The 15,992-nt window shown below is 47.7% G+C and overlaps 1 protein-coding gene and 1 long non-coding RNA gene across 2 annotated transcripts; one reads left to right on the plus strand and one right to left on the minus strand.

Annotated features, from left to right (window-relative positions):
• The first annotated feature begins 1,946 nt into the window (after positions 1 to 1,946).
• On the plus strand, positions 1,947 to 4,680 carry LOC147649988 (uncharacterized). The gene is given in 1 exon segment (XM_086855091.1): positions 1,947 to 4,680. A coding segment is annotated over 1 exon segment (1,176 nt). The 5' UTR covers positions 1,947 to 3,435; the 3' UTR covers positions 4,612 to 4,680.
• A 692-nt stretch (positions 4,681 to 5,372) lies between these two features.
• LOC147649989 (uncharacterized) lies at positions 5,373 to 10,729 on the minus strand. The gene is made up of 2 exons (XR_015277550.1): positions 9,476 to 10,729; positions 5,373 to 5,557 (listed from the first exon to the last, which is right to left on the minus strand). It is a non-coding gene; the product is annotated as an uncharacterized LOC147649989 (long non-coding RNA).
• Positions 10,730 to 15,992: the final 5,263 nt, after the last annotated feature.

Consider the following 15,992-nt stretch of genomic DNA (forward strand, 5'->3'; position numbering starts at 1 on the left):
CCAGATGTACCCAGGTGGGCTCAGGTGTGTCCGCATGTGCCCAGGTGTGCCCAGGTGTGCACGAGTGTGTCTCTGTGTGCCCAAGTTTATCCAGGTGTGCCCGAGTGTGCACGGGAATGCCCTGGTGTGCCCTGGTGTGCCTTGGTGTACCCCAGTGTGGCCGGGTGTGTCTTTGTGTGACTGAATTTGTCTGGGTGTGCCCGAATTTGTCTGGGTGTGCCCAAGTGTGCCCTGGTGTGCCCTGTTCTGCCCCAGTGTGTTCAGGTGTGCCCAGGTGTGCCAGGGTGTGCCCCTATGTGCCTTGGTGTACCCCGGTGTGTTTGGATGTGCCCCCATGTTCCCCAGTGTGTTTGGGTGTGCCCAGGTGTGCCTGGGTGTGTCCCAGTGTGCCCCAGTCTGCCCTGGTGTGCCCTGATGTGCCTGGGGGTCTGGGGTTACTGGTTTGTACTGGTTTATACTGAGAGGAAGGAAAATGGGAGGAAACAGCAAAAAAATGAGAAAAAACAGTAAAAAAATGGGGAAAATGGGTTAAAAATGGAAGAGAAATGTGGGGGGGAAGGATTAAAAATGGTGAGAAAAGGGGAAAATGGGGAAAAATGGGGTTTGGGGTTACTGGTTTGGACAGGTTGTAAGAGACGGTCCGAAGATTCCCTCATCTTTCTCACAGCTGTCTCAAGGACAGAGACTGAGACCCTGAATATCACAAGGGACTTGGTTTGGGGGTGTCGTGGTTTTAAACCACTAACTAAGAAAATTATTTACTTCTTGCTGTGAGATATGGATTAGAATAAGAGCAAAACAGGCATACAACTTAAAAGGGAAAAAAAAAGAAAGTTTATTGACAAACCACAATAATAAGAACACCAGAATAAACTTCCAGAAAAACCTTTCCATCTCCTATCCACCCACTATTCTCTTGTTCACATGACAACAGAGACAAAAACTCTGGAACTCTGATGGTTAAAACAGTCCCAATTCTTGCTAGTATGTTCACCAGTCTTTATAGAGAAACAGAAGTTTCTTCCTGTTAATTTATGGAGTTTCTCACAAGAAAACTATTTTTGTTATAGTTTTCTATTGCCCTAATGTTAGCTGCTCAGAGCTGCTATTATTAGAGTTCACTCCTCCCATTTTCACATCACTCTGAAGTGTGTATGGGCCATGAGTCTAGAGATAGCATTTTTAAGGATAAGTTATTCAAAGGCAAAAAAAAGTCTTCTTCATCTGTTTCTGTGAACTTCACTAGAAAACAGTTTTCTCATGGCCTCTCAGGGCTTCAAATCTCTCAACAGTTTTCTCATGGCCTCTCAAGGCTTTTAATCTCTTAGTACTTCACTATACTATAATTACTCTTTACTCAAATTTACACTTTGAACACTATTCCTCTCTAGATCCTATATCATGAATTAAAGGAGTTCTTTTCAGGACTTTATTGTCCATCTCCATAGTTTTAACAGGGAGATATTTCAGCTTAATTAAAGCATCTTCTTAATTCTCTACCTTTCCTGAAGCTTCTTTTCTTTCTTGTCACTGGTAGTTTATAAAGTCTCTTTTCATGTTGATCTCTCTCTCTCTCTCTCTCTCTCTGGATAAAAAGATTAATCCGCAAGTCTCATCTGGGTAATGAAAGAGTTAAAATCTTGCCCAGGCTTTTGTAGATGGTTTAGAGATCTCTGCCGAACAGGAGCTGGAGCCGTCTGCGATGGAAAGTTCCTCATGGCTGCTCTGGAGCGTGTGGTCGCTGCTCCAACCCGCTGCAAGTCCAGGGCTTCTCTCTTTCTTCACTTGGCAGTTTCTAGTGAATGTAGTTACAGCAAAACCTGCAGCCGAGCCAGAGATCGGCTCGGCCCGGGCCCGAGAAAAACCTTCCCCAGGCCCCCCCCATCTCCCGGCCGGGAGACGGGGCAGGCCCGGCCCCATCCCCGCCCAGCCGCATGGCCTGGGCAGGGACGAGAGGCCTGGAGCTCAGCCACCCTCCACAGCCAGAAAAACAAAAAGAACCCAGAGAGCTCTGCTTTTACATTTTAAGGTAGGGTTCACAAGTTGATCCCACTTTTCAATGGCCTAAACTGCTGTCAATTCCCAGCAATGACCGATAATTGGTCAGGAGAAAAGACTCCAAGCACTTCCCAGCAACTCCAACTCCCTTAAAGGTAAAGTAACTCCATGACAGGGGGTTTGGGCCTAGCTGAGATGGATGTTTGCTCAGTGATTGTTTGCAGGTGGTTGCACGGTACACTGCTCTCGTTCCTGCTGGTGAGCAGAGGCTTGGTAACCTATGCAACGGGTTTTCCACGACTCATGGCTCTCATTCCTGCTGGTGAGCAGAGGCTTGTGCGTGGTACCCTGTGCAATGGGTTTTCCACAACACCTTGCCCTCGTTCCTGCTGGTGAGCAAAGACTTGCAAGACATGGATCTCTCTGTACCCTACACCTGCTCCCTGCACAATGAAATTCATCACAATGATCATCAATCTCCTCTGGTTTTGGCCCTGCGCCCCTCGCTTTGCAAAAGACTATAAAATGATACCCCAAACTTACCTTCCTTTGAGATCTCCCCAACGGACAGAAGACTCTGCGTCGTTGGACAGCTGAGTGGACTTCGACGTTGGTAGCTATAATCCCCTTACTCTCTTTTCCTTATGCTTTGCTTTCTCTTTTCTTTCCCTCTATCGCATATTAGTGCTGATGAGCACTCAATAAACTGTGTTTTCTTGTTTAAGTCCTTGGTTTGCTGATAATCTTTTGTACTCTAAGACCGACTAAAAGAACCACATCACGAATCCCACCTTGCGGATCGTGACATAAATTGGCGTCACGGACAGGATTCTGAGAGACAGAAGGGGTTGCAGGTTGTTGTGCAGTCTGTATCAGGGGAAGGACATTTCGCTTCAGCCGCACCTAGCCTGCCACGCTGGTGAGCAGTGTCTAGAAAGCAAGGGAGGCGACTCGAATTTCTCGCAAACTGCACATGCCTCAGGGCAAAGCACCCCTACACTCATTTGAGGGCTCTGTCTTCAGAATTTTACATGGGATCTTTGAGTACAAAAGGTGGGACTCACTGATTTTTTATATGCTGACTGCTTGGTGTAGTGGAGAGACAACCTGAATTTTAACATAAAGGGGTGCCTCCCAAGCAGATTTGGTCTCTCCACCCACGGCATGGGGGAACGCAGTGTTGGCTGTGTCTGATGTAGTGTGACTGAGTTTTACCTCCCTGTAGTGGTTCTGTGTACTGTTATGTGTTTTTGATGAATTTTGACTGCCTGGTGTAGTAAAGAGACAACTTGAATTTTAACATAAAGGGGTGCCTCCCAAGCAGATTTGGTCTCTTCATCCATACAGGGACGCAAAGGGTGACGTGGCAAAGGCTGCGTCTGTGCGTAACTTAAGTCTTACCTCCCTGTAGTGGTACTGAACCCTTCACACACAAAGATGAGTGAACACTCTGAAAACTCTAGTATAAAAGATAAAGCTGCATTCATTGCTTTGTTAGCAAAACACAATGCTAAGCCCTCCCCAGCTGGGGAAGAATGGGCTCAAAATAATTGGTTCAACCTGGAAAATGTAACTGATAGAATTTACTCCCTGCAACATGAGGCAAAGTTCAAATTTGGCCGTAATAAAACCATAATTTGTTCTGTATTGGGAGCTTGCCTTACGTCACCTGTAGAGGCTTGCATGAAACGAAGGCAGGAAGAGAATGTAATTATACAATCCCTACAAAATTTAGTTGAAAGTTTGCAAAATGAAATTCATTTCTTACGAACTGCTCTGAGTGAGAAGTGTGCCAAAAATTCACAGTCTGCTGATTGCTTTAAGGAGTCGTTGGAAAAAGAAACTCCTCAGATAAATCACATATATCCTCAAGCAGAATTACATTTGGTAAAAAATTGTGGTGAAAACTGTTGCTCCCAAATAAGACCTTTGATTAAAACAGAATATAATTATATCAATGATGAAGATCTTGATCCATATATAACCACTAAAGAAATCCCGTACACTGCTACTGAATTGGCTAAGTTAAAAAAGGAGTACAGGCGTCTCCCTCACGAGTCAGAGACAGAATACGTATTTCAAGTGTCTCTCACAGGGGGAGATCAAATTCGATTATCTGAACAAGAAGCAAGTGGTTATTGGGGACATGGTGTTTTCTCAACAACAGGAGATAACCGCAACCCATAGTCCCTAACACAGCGAGCTGCATATTGGGCAGGGGGACTTAATCCCCTGGAAAGGGGAGATCCTGTAGCTCTAACTGGCTCCCCAGACCAAATTCTAGAAAACATTCATAAGGCAGCTTGTCTACAACTGATTCATGAAAGAAAATTAATTGTTAGTTCTGAATCACCAATGTTGTTACCCGTGAAGGCTGAAATTATGACTCCTTTAATTCGTGGCCTTCCAGAATCGCTTAAACCCACTGTTATCCTTCTCCAGAAAACGATAGCTGCCATAAGCCCAATAGAAAGACTGGACAGGCTTCTGGAAAACCCAAATAATAAAAGTAGATCTGTTGATCCTGGGTTTTCTCTACACGAATCCTTCACCACATATGAACTCACAACTCAATTTAGCTGCTGGAAATCACAAAATTTGGACATGGAGTGAAGTTGCAGAAGAGTTACTAAACTATAATAGAAAATATGGTCCTGTAAAAACCCCAGAGGAAAAGCTAGAAAGAACAAAGGGTGTTAGGCACATTGCCCCTCCCAACATAAAAACAGAAAAGGGTAGGCAAATTTCTAGCCGACAGTATTGGTGGAACTTGGGGCTGAAAAAGGGGATACCAAAGGGGTTAATGGATAACCTACCATTTGAAAAATTAAGAAACTGATTTCTCAGTGGCAGCAGTCCAGCCCCGTTGTACCAAGTGCTCCACCTTCCCCTCAACCTACTCCAGGCAGTGAGCCAACACAGCCTTATGCACAATATCTGGATAGTGGGCCAAAGCAACATCACTCACAGGTTCTGGACAGTGAACAGAAACAATCACAGTTTCTGAGCAGTGGGTCAAAGCAAAATCACTCACAAGCTCTGGACAGGGAGCAGAAACAACCCCAAAGTTTAGCAATGGAATTGAAACATTTTCAGAAGCAGGGAAACTTGAACCCCCGTCTCTAATTGAAGGTGAGCATAGAGATGGGGGGGCAGTTGGATATATCTTAGACAGCTCACCTGCAATCAACAAACTGGAGATTTATTAATAACAGCAATAGTTGGTCCCAAGTGAACACTGGTCATTTTTGTAATAGACAGTGGAGCCCAAATTTCTGCATTAACAAATGCAACTGCCCAAAAATGTGGAATTGTTCCAATAAAGAAAAGATACTGTGTCCTGAATGCTTTGGGAACTTCAGAAACTATGAAAATAGCTTTTGTAAAAATTTTATTACCTGGAGAGGAAGAACAATTAAGTATCAAAGTAGTGCTTGGAGATATCCCAAATGATTTGTTGGATGTTTTGGCTGGAAGGCAGTGGGAAGATCAGGACGGCCTATTGTGGTCTTTTGGCACATCACGAATCCCACCTTGCGGATCGTGACACAGGTTTATACTGGGAAGGGGAAAATGGGGAAAAAGGTGAAAAACTGGGGGAAGAAGAGCTAAAAATAGGGGGGAAGTGTTGAAAATGGGGGGGAGTTAAAAATGGGGAAAAATTGAGGGAAATGGAGCAATAGGGTTATTGGTTTGGACTGGTTTGGACTGGCTTATACTGGGAGGGGGGAGAATGGGGAGAAATGGCAAAAAACGGGGAAAAACAGTGAAAAAAGGGTTAAAATAACTAAGAAAGGGTTAAAATGGGGAAAAAAGGTTAAAAATGGGGAAGAAATGGGGGAAAATGGGTTGAGAAAGGGTTAAAAGGGGGCTTGGCTTTGGTTTGAAACTGGTTTAAACTGGTTTGGACCAGTTTGAACCTGTCTTGACGAGTTTTATCTGATTTGAACCAGTTTGGATCAGTTTGAACTGGTTTGAACTGGTTCAGGTCGGTTTGAACAGGTTTAAACTGATTTGGACTGGTTTAGACTGGTTTGATCTGTTTTGGACTGGTTTGAACCCATCTATACTGGTTTATACTGGTCCATACTGGTTTCCTGGGTCAGGGGACATGTCTCTTCAGAGAGGGCATGGTGTCCCTGGCCCCTCAGGCCCTGCCCCCTCTGCAGCTTCCTGCCCAATCACAAGGCAGCAGTGGAGCTCCACCCCCCAGAAGGTTTTCAGCGGCATCTTGGAATGCAGCTGGAAATTCCTGACGGCCTCTCAGGATAGGTGGGAACTCCCAGAATTCCCAGGAATTGGAGAAAATTTGGGGAAATTTGGGAAAAATTGGGAGAATTCTGGGTGTTTTGGGGATTTTTCAGGGCAGGGGTTGGGTAGGGGTTGGGGTTTCAAGTCATTTTTTGGGCATTTTTGGGTGCTGGGGTTCGGTGGAATTCCTGAAATTCCCAGAAATGTGACCCCAAATCTTCAAAACTCCTAAATTTTTGCCCACAATTCCCTAAACTCCTGGATTTTCACCTGGAAATCCCCAACTTCCCCCCCAAATTACCAATTTTTTCCTGGTTTCCCCCCCAAATTCCCCAAAACTCCTGGATTTTCACCCAAAACCCCCAATTTTCCCAGATTTCCCCCCAAAACTCCCAAATTTCCCCATGAAATCCCCAATTTTTTACCCCAAATCCCAGATTTTCACCCAAAATCCACAAATTTCCCCCCAAACCCCCCAGTTTCCCCCTGATTTTCCCCCATAATCCCCAAATTGCCACCTGAAACTCCTGGTTTTTCTCCCCTGATCTCTCCGATTTCCCCCCAGATTTCCCCAAAACCCCCAATTTCCCCCCAAAATCCCCAATTTTTCCCAGATTTTCACCACAAACCCCCAGATTTCTCCCTCAAATCCCCAATTTTCCCCCAGAATCCCCCATTTTCTCCACAAAACTCCCATTTTTTTCCCGATCTCCCCAATTTCCCCCACAAATCCCCCAATTCCCCCAAAACCCCCAAAATTCCAAAAAAATCCCATGAAATTCCCATCGTCCCGTCCCCCCCCCCCCCCCCCCCCCGAGACCACGCCTTGCGTCTGTTCGAGGTGTTAGGGGAGGGGCTGCAGGTCCTTTGGGCCAGCAGGGGCCGCCAGGTGGGCTGGAGCATCCTGGACATGGCATTCAGCCCCAATGAGGGGCAAGCACTTTATTGCTCCCAGGCCTCTGCTGGTACTGGTTAAACTGATTTATACTAGGAGGGGGAGAAATGGGGAAAAAATGGGAAAAACTGGGGGAAAATGGGGAAAAAAGGGTTCAAAATGGGGGAGAAAGGGTTCAAAATGGGGGAGAAATGGGGGAAAATGGTTTAAGAAAGGGTTAAAAGGGGGTTTGGGGTTACTGGTTTGGACTGGTTTATACTGGGAGCCAGGCTCTCTACTGCTCCTGAGCCTCAACTGGGACTTGTTAAACTGGTGTATACTGGAAGGGGGGGGAAATGAGGAAAAATGTGGAAAAAATAGGGAAAAAAAGGGTTAAAAATGGGAGAAAAAGGGTTAAAAAATGGGGACAAAGGGTTAAGAAATGGGGAAAAACGGGCTTTGCACAGAGATGGAAGGTGTGCAAGGCAGGGCTGCCTGTCGCCGCAACAAGGGGCAGGGCAGGGCAGGGGTCGTGATGCGTAGACGGCGGGCAGTGCGCAGGACGGGGTGCCATGATGCTTCGATGGACGGCAGCACGCTGGGCAGGGCGGTGTGACATGATGTCCAGATGTGGTGCACAGGGCTGCGCGGCTTGAAGGGACTTTGGGGGTGGCCACCAAATGCGGAGCAGTGTAACAACGTGGCGGTGGTGCCAGACGGTGTGGTGTGACACGGCAATGGAGTGTGGAGCGGCGTGATGTCACAGCGGGGGGTGGTGGGCAGGGCGGGATAAATTGATGCGAGAACGGGTGGCAGTGAGAGGAGCGGGGTGGCATGACACAGCTACAGATGGTGAAACATGGGGTGGGGCCGAGCGGCATACTGATGGGGGGCGAAGGGGGGCAGCCTAATGCAGCGATGGGGGCGGCGTGTGGGGCAGGACGGCTTAATGCAAGAATGGGGGCTGGTGGGCGTGGCAGGGTGGTGTGATGCAGTGGCTGGGGGTGACGAGTGGGGTGGGTAGAGGCCAGGTTTACCCCAGCGCTAGGGCGCAGCATGGCGGTGGCCTAGCGGTGCAGTGCAGCAATGTGGGTCTGATAAAAAAAAAGGCTGCGCCCAAGTGTCACATAGTTCCAGAAAAAATGGTGGCACACACATGTCCCCTGAGCTGCACTGCACGCTGCTGGCTGTTCGCGGCTCCTCACCATCTGCCTGGGCCACGCCAGGGGGATCTGCCATGTGGTAGCGCGCCACAGCTTGGTGTTGCGCAGCAGAGTGTGGGGAACTGGTGTCGTTCTGTCTGGAAAGCAGATGGGTGCCATGTGCGTTGTTAGGCAATTATGTGATTAAACGATTATTGGGTTGTATTAATGAGCAATTTTAACAGCAGTGCGGTTATGTGATTCTGGGAAACATGGTACCATTGTTTACGTCACCAATGCTGTGTGGGTGAAGCAGCGTGGACCATGTGCCAGTGCAGGATGGTTTTACGTGGCATGGTGTGGAAGTTGAGGTGTGAGTTGTTAGGCGATCATGTGAGTAAATGAATATTGGGTTGTATTAATGAGTAACTCCAGCAGCAGTGTGGCCATCTGATACTGGGAATCATGGTGCCATTGTTTACGTCACCGATGCCATGTGGAACGGAGTAGTGTGATGTGGTGCCGGGGGCAGCGTGTAGGGCGGGGCAGCGTGATGGACCTCCAGTGGATGGCAACTGGGGGCAGAGTGGCATGATGTCGCGGCAGGGGCAGCAGCCTGGGACAGAGCAGCATGACATCTCTACAGGGGGCAGTGACCTGAGGTGACCTCTACACACCTCTACAGAGGGCCAGAGAAAGGTGATAAAGTGGCGGGGGGCAGGGGCGGGGTGGCATGACAGGAGGCGGAGAGAGGGGTATGGCATCATGATATGACACAGCAACAAGGGCCAGAACGCTGGGCAGGGCAGCTTGACACGGGGACGGAGGGTGGTGCACGGGGCGGTATGTCTCGGCAACAAGGGGCAGGGCAGGACAGCGTGGCACATCGATGGCGGGCGGCACATGGTGTGGGGCATTGTGATGCGTTGACAGGGGGCGGTGCACGGGGTGGGGCAGCTTGACACGGGGACGGGGGAACTGCGCAGAGAGGGGCGGTTGTGGGAGGCCAGGTCCACCTGGGTCTCGAGCAGGCAGTAAGGTCTACCCTGGTGGCTTGGTGGCCCTGGAATGCCAGGTCTACCCTGGTCCGGAGCCTGTGGAGAGGTCTACCCCAGTGGCAGGCAGCCTCTGGAGGCCAGGTTGACCTGGGGCTGGGGCCGGCGAAACAGCTCTACTGTGGTGGTGGGTGGCCCTGGGCTGCCATTTCTACCTGGGTCCGAGGACAGCAAGCAGGTCAAATCCTGTGGCGTGTGGTCCCAGGAGGCCAGGTTTATCCAGGTCTGCTGCTGGCAAACAGATCTATCTTGATCCTGGTGATCCCGGGAGGGCAGGTCTACCTGGGTCCACAGCTGGCGTACAGGTCTACACCAGTGGCAGGCAGAATTTGGGGGCCAGGTCTATGGAACAGAGTCAGTCAGTAAATAGGGAAACTGCGGGTGTGGAGGAGCCCGGGAGCCGGAGATCCTGGCTCTTCCCTGGAGAGGAGATACTTCTCTGTAAGAGAGACACAATGTGTCACTCCCAGGGGTCTTTGAGTTAGATATGTTAAACTGTTGTGTCCCATTGGTGTCTCCCCCCCCCCACCCCCGCCCCCGAAGCTCTGCCTGAATAAAAGGTTTTGCCTTGGTGGAATGCTGGACCACCATTCTCGTCCCTGCTTCCTGTGTTGCCTGCCGCCGCCGAGCCAAGCTGAGCTGAAATCACTCAACTACCACTGAGCCTGAGCTGGAATAACTCGACTGCTTGAAGCTGCTCACGTGCTTCGACCCGGCCCTTCTCAGGGCCGTTTCTCTAGAGAAGTCGCAGTGCTCCGGGCTTTCCGTCACCGCGGCAGGAAACCCAGATGGAATTCTCCTGGAGCACAGAATGGAGTCAGTCGGTAACATGGAAAACCTCGACTGTACTTTTGGATGTTTCCCAGAGTACGGAATTGAGTTGGTTGGAAGGAAAATCCAGACTGGACTTCTCCCAAAGTACAGAATATAGTTGGTTGGAGGGAAAACCTGGACTCGATTTCTCCCAGAGTACGGAATGGAGTCAGTGAGTAACTTGGAAAACTCAGAGTGGATTTGGCCCGGAGTACAGAATGGAGTCGCTTCGGGGGAAAATCCAGAGTGAATTTCTCCCAGAGTATGGAATGGAGTTGGTTGGATGGAGAACCCAGAATGGATTTTTCCCAGAGTACGTAATGGAGTCAGTCTGTTGGAGGGAAACCCTGGACTGGATTTGTCCGGACTACGGAATGGAGTCAGGCAGTAAATTGAAAAACCCTGACTGGGTATCTCCCAGAGCACAGAATTTGGTGGACTGGGGTGAAAACTCAGACTGGATTTCTCCCAGACTACGGAATGGAGTCAGTCGGTAGCATGGAAAATCTCAACTTTACTTTTGGATATTTCCCAGAGTATGGAATTGAGTTGGTTGGAGGGAAAACCTGGACTGGACTTCTCCCAGAGTAAAGAATGGAGTTAGGCTGTAAATTGGAAAACCCAGATCGGATTTCTCCCAGAGTACGGAATGGCATCAGTCAATAGCTTTGAAAACCTGGTTTAAGATTTCTCTGGGAGTACAGAATGGAGTCGGCTGGTGGGAAGAGCAGGACTGGCTTTCTCCCGGAGTATGGAATGGAATCAATCGGTTGGATGGAGCACCCAGACTGGATTTCTCCCAGAGTATGCAATGGAGTCAGTCTATTGGAAGGAAAACTTGGACGGGATTTCTTCTGGAGTACAAAATTGAGTGAGTGGTAATTTGGCAAACCCGGATTGCATTTTTCCCAGAGTTTGAAATTGAGTCATTTGGAAAAAAAACCTGGACTGGATTTCTCCCATAGTACAGAATAGAGTCAATAACTTGGAAAACCCAGAGTCGATTTCCCGCAAAGTACGAAATGGAGTCTGAAGCTCAGACAAAAAACCCGGACTTGATTTGTCCTGGGGTTTAGAATGGAGTTTGTCTGTTGGAGAGAAAACCTGGGCTGGATTTCTCCAAGATTGTGGAATGGAGTCAGCAAGTAACTTGGAAAACCTGGAGTGGACTTGTCCTGGACAACGGAATTGAGTTGGTTGGTGGGAAAACCAGAAGTGGCATTCTCCTGAAATATGAAATGAAGTCAGGCAGCCAATTGGAAAACCCTGTCTGGATTTCTCCTGGAGTACAGAATTGGGTCAATTGGAGTGAAAACTCAGACTGGATGTTTCCTGGAGTACAGAATGGAGTCAGTCAGTAGCATGGAAAACCCCTATTGTACTTCTGGATTTGTCCCCCAGTACAGAATGGAGTTAGGTGATAAATTGGAAAACCCTCCCATAGTACATAGTAGCGTCAGTCGGTAACTTGGAAAACCTGGTCCAGATTTCTCCCGGAATATGGAATTGAGTCGGCTGGAGGGAAAACTCTGACTGGGTTTCTCCGGGAGTACGGCACAGAGTTAGGCGGTAAATTGGAAAACCCAGAGTGGATTTGTCCCGGAGTATGGAATTGAGTCAGTTGGTGGGAAAACCAGGAGTGGCATTATCGCAGAGTATGGAATGGAGTTAGGCAGCAAATTGGAAAACCTGGACTGGATATTTCCCAATGTATGGAATGGAGTCGGGTGGGGGAAAAACCCTGTATGGATTTCTCCCAGAATGGAGTCAGGTGGCAAATTTGAAAACCCGGACTGGATTTCTCCTGGAGTACGGAATAGTCAGTCAGTACTTTGGAAAATCTGGACTGGATTTCCCATAGAGTATGGATTGGAGTCTGACAGTTGGACAGAAAACCCGACCGGATTTCTCCTGAAGTTCAGAATGGAGTTAGTCTGTTGGAGAGAAAACCGGAGTATGGAATGGAATCAGTGAGTAACTTGGAAAACCTGGACTGGATTTCTCCCAGAACACAGAATACAGAATGAAGTTGGTTGGAGGGAAAACCCGGACTGGATGTGTCTCACAGCACAGAATGGAGCTGGTGAGTAACTTGGAAAACCCAGAGTGGATTTGTCCTGGAGTATGGAATGGAGTTGGTTGGAGGGAAAACCCAGACTGGATTTTTCCCTCAGTACAGAATGGAGTCAGTCAGTAACTTGGAGAATCCAGACTAGATTTCCCACAGAGTAAGGTATGGAGTCTGATGGCTATACAAAAAACCCGGACTGGATTTCACCCAGAATATGTAATAGTCAGTCTGTTGGAGAGAAAACCAGGACTGGATTTCTCACACAGCACGGAATTGAGATGGTGAGTAAATTGGAAAACCCATGTCCTGGGGTGACTTTATGATATTGGTATTCCCAATCTCCTGCTTTATATATATATATTGAGTTCTGCACCTTTAGGATTAGCTTTGAGAGCTGGGGGAAGTTGAAACTGCTGGAGGCTGATGGGAGTTTTTTCTCCTGACCAATTATTAGCCATTTCTGAAAACTGGCAGTGATTTTAACCATTGAAAAGTGAGATCAACCTGTGAACACCTACTTTAAGATGTAAGTCTGGGAATTTCTGGTCCTCTTTGGTTTCCAGCTTTTCAACAGGTAACAAGGCTCCAGCTCGGCCTCCTCCTCACCAGGCTGTTCAAGGCCACAGAGGTGGGGGGTGGGGGAGAAGGCAAGCGGGCCTAGGCCGGGGCAGGCCGGTTCCCCTGGCTCGGCTGCAGTTTCTGCCACGGCTGAGTTTTACCAGAGACTGCCAAGTAAAGAGAGGCCATCGCAGACAGCTCCAGCCGCCGCTCTGGCAGAAATAACAGAACCAGCTACAAGGCCTGGGCAAGATTTTAACCCTTTCATTACCCAGATGAAACTTGCAGATTAATCCTTTTTTCCGGAGAGAGAAAGAGAGAATGATCAACATGTAAAAGGACCCTATAAACTATTAAAGACAGTGAAGAAAAGAATTAAGCCTCAGTGGGAGTAGAGAAAGAAGGAGATGCTTTAATAAGCTGAAATACTTTTCTGTTAAAGCTATGGAGATGGACAATAGTGTTCTGAAAAAAACTCCTTTAATTCATGACAGTATATTGGGAGGAATGGAGTGTTTCAAAGTGAGGATTTTGAGCAAATGATGAAGTGGTTGTGATACTGTGAAATATTGTAACAGAGGGGGAGAAGTAATAGTTGAAGATTTGTGGCCTTTGAGAGGCAAAGAGAAAACTTCTGTTTCTAGACAGGCTCACAAAAACAGATAAAGAGAACTTTTGCCTTTAAATAACTCATCCTTAAAAATGACATCCCTAGACTCATTTGACCCATAACACACCTCAGAGTGATGTGAAATGGGAGGGGTGGACTGACGGCAGAATTTTCTGGGCAGCTGGCATCAGAGAAATAGAAAGCTATGGAGAAAAATAGTTTTCTTGGGAAAAACTCCATAGATTAGCAGAAGAAGACTTCTGTTTCTCTACAAAGACTGATGAAAAGATTATAGCAAGAATTAAGACTGTATTAACCTCCAAAGTATTTTGTCTCTATGCTGTCATGTGAATAAGGGAATGGTTGAGTAGTGGGGGAGAAAAGGGTTGTTCTGGAAGTTTTATTCTAGTTTCTTATTCTTGTAGTTTTTGTTAATAAACTTTCTTTATTCCTGTTAAGTTTTAAGCCTGTTTTGCCCTTGTTCTAATCCGTATCTCACAGCAAAAAATAAGTAAGTTTTCTAGTGATTTTTTAGTTGCTGCTTTAAAACCATGACAACCCGGAGTGGATTTGTCCCAGAGTAGGGAATGGAGCCAGTCAGTAACAAGGAAACCCCTGACTCTACTTCTAGATTTGTCCCGGAGTACAAAAAGTAGATGTTTGGAAGGGAAACCCAGAATGTATTTCTCCCAGAGCATGGAATAGAATCGGCGAGACCAAAAACTGGGACTGGATTTCTCCTGGAGTACAGAATGGAGTCGGCTGGAGGGAAAACCCTGACTGGATTTCTCCCAGTGTTCGGAGTGGAGTCAGGTGGCAAATTGGGACACCCAGACTAGATTTCTCCCATAGTACGGAGTAGAGTCAGTCAGTAACTTGGAAAATTCAAATTGGATTTCCCACAGACTAAGGAATGGAGTGTGATGATTGGACAGAAAATCCATACTGGATTTCTCCCAGAGTTCAGAATAGAGTCACTCTGTTGGAGAGAAAACCTGGACTGGATTTCTCACACAGTACGGAATGGAGTTGGTGAGTAACTTGGAAAACCCTGAGTGGATTTGTCCTGGGGCACGGAATGGAGTCAGTCTGTCGGAGAGAAAACTTCAATGAGATTTCTTCCTGAGGACAGAATCAATAGAGCTGGTAATTTGGAAAACCAGGAGTGGATTTTTCCCAGACAGTGGAATCAAGTCAGAGGGAAAAACTGGACTGGATTTCTCTGAGAGCATGGAATAGAGTCAGGAGTCAAACTGGAAGACCTGGACTGGATTTCTCCCATAGTACAGAACAGAGATAGTCAGTAACTTGGAAAACCCAGACTGGACTTCCCGCAGAGTACGGAATGGAGTCAGTGATTAACTTTGAAAATCCAGAGCAGATTCAGCCCAGAGTACTAAATTAAGTTGGCTGGAGGGAGAACCTGGACTGGATTTCTCCCCGAGTACGGAATGCAGTTGGGCAGTAAAGTGGAACAACCAAGTGGATTTGTCACAGAGTGCAGACTGGAATTGGTTGGAGGGAATACCCAGACTGGTTTTCTCCCAGAGTATGGAATGGAGGTGGTTGGAGGGAAAACCTGGATTGGATTTCTCCTAGAGTACAGATTGGAGTCAGTTGGTGGGAAAACCCAAATTGGATTTCTCTGGGAGTACGGAATGGAATCATGCAGGAAATTGCAAAATCTGGAGTGGATTTCTCCCATTGTACAGAATAGATTCACTTGGTGATTTGGAAAACCCGGACTCAATTTCTCCTGGAGTACGGAATGCAGTCAGGCGGGTGTTGGGGGTTAGGTGTCCTTTTTTTTGTTGTTCTGGCTTGCCCGTGGAATTTTTACCCATTAGTTGTGGGGACAACCTAACTATGGGTACTTAGCAGGTGCTCGACAAAGGACAAAGAGGGCCCAGGGGGGGAAGGGGGATAGGAAAAAGGAGGGTGGGGACAGTTTGGTGGGCTTTCTTTGGCTTTGGGGAAAGACGTTCTTCTTTTTGGGCGCAGAGCTGCTGCAGTAGGGAGAAGGGAATTTCGCCATCACCCAGACAGAGCTGCTGCTTCTTCTCCTTCTTCCCTCTTTGTTGGTGGCCTCGCACCCCTGTCCTGCCGGGACGTGTGGCAGTGCCAGCCACCACTGCAGAGCTGCTGATACACCTCTGCCACTGGCCCAGGATCTCTGCTCATCCCTGCTGTTCCAGCCAACTGTTCCTCAGAGCCCTGCAGGAGCACCAGGACTGCCCGCCTGAGGGGGTTTGTGAAAACAAAGCCTCTCCTCCATCCTGTCTCAGCGGAGAAGGCTGTCACAGGGTCTCTGGTTCTGTTTTCTTGCTAATGCTGTAGTTACTGTTGTCTGTTTGCCTGGTTATACTAGTAAAGAACTGTTATTCCTATCCCCAGATCTCTGCCTAAAAGCCCCTTGATTTCAAATTTATAATAATTTGGAGGGAGGGGGTCTACATTCTTTCATGCCAAAGGAGGCTCCTGCTCTCCCTACCAGACACCTGTCTTCTAGAACCAAGACAGCGGGAAATTGGAAAACTCAGACTGGATTTCTGCCAGAGTACGGAACAGAGTTGGTTGGAGAGTAAACCTGGACTGGATTTCTCCCAGAGTACAGAATGGA

This window comes from Cyanistes caeruleus, chromosome 17 (assembly GCF_971803275.1).
Source record: "Cyanistes caeruleus chromosome 17, bCyaCae1.hap1.1, whole genome shotgun sequence".
NCBI classification, from domain to species: domain Eukaryota; kingdom Metazoa; phylum Chordata; class Aves; order Passeriformes; family Paridae; genus Cyanistes; species Cyanistes caeruleus.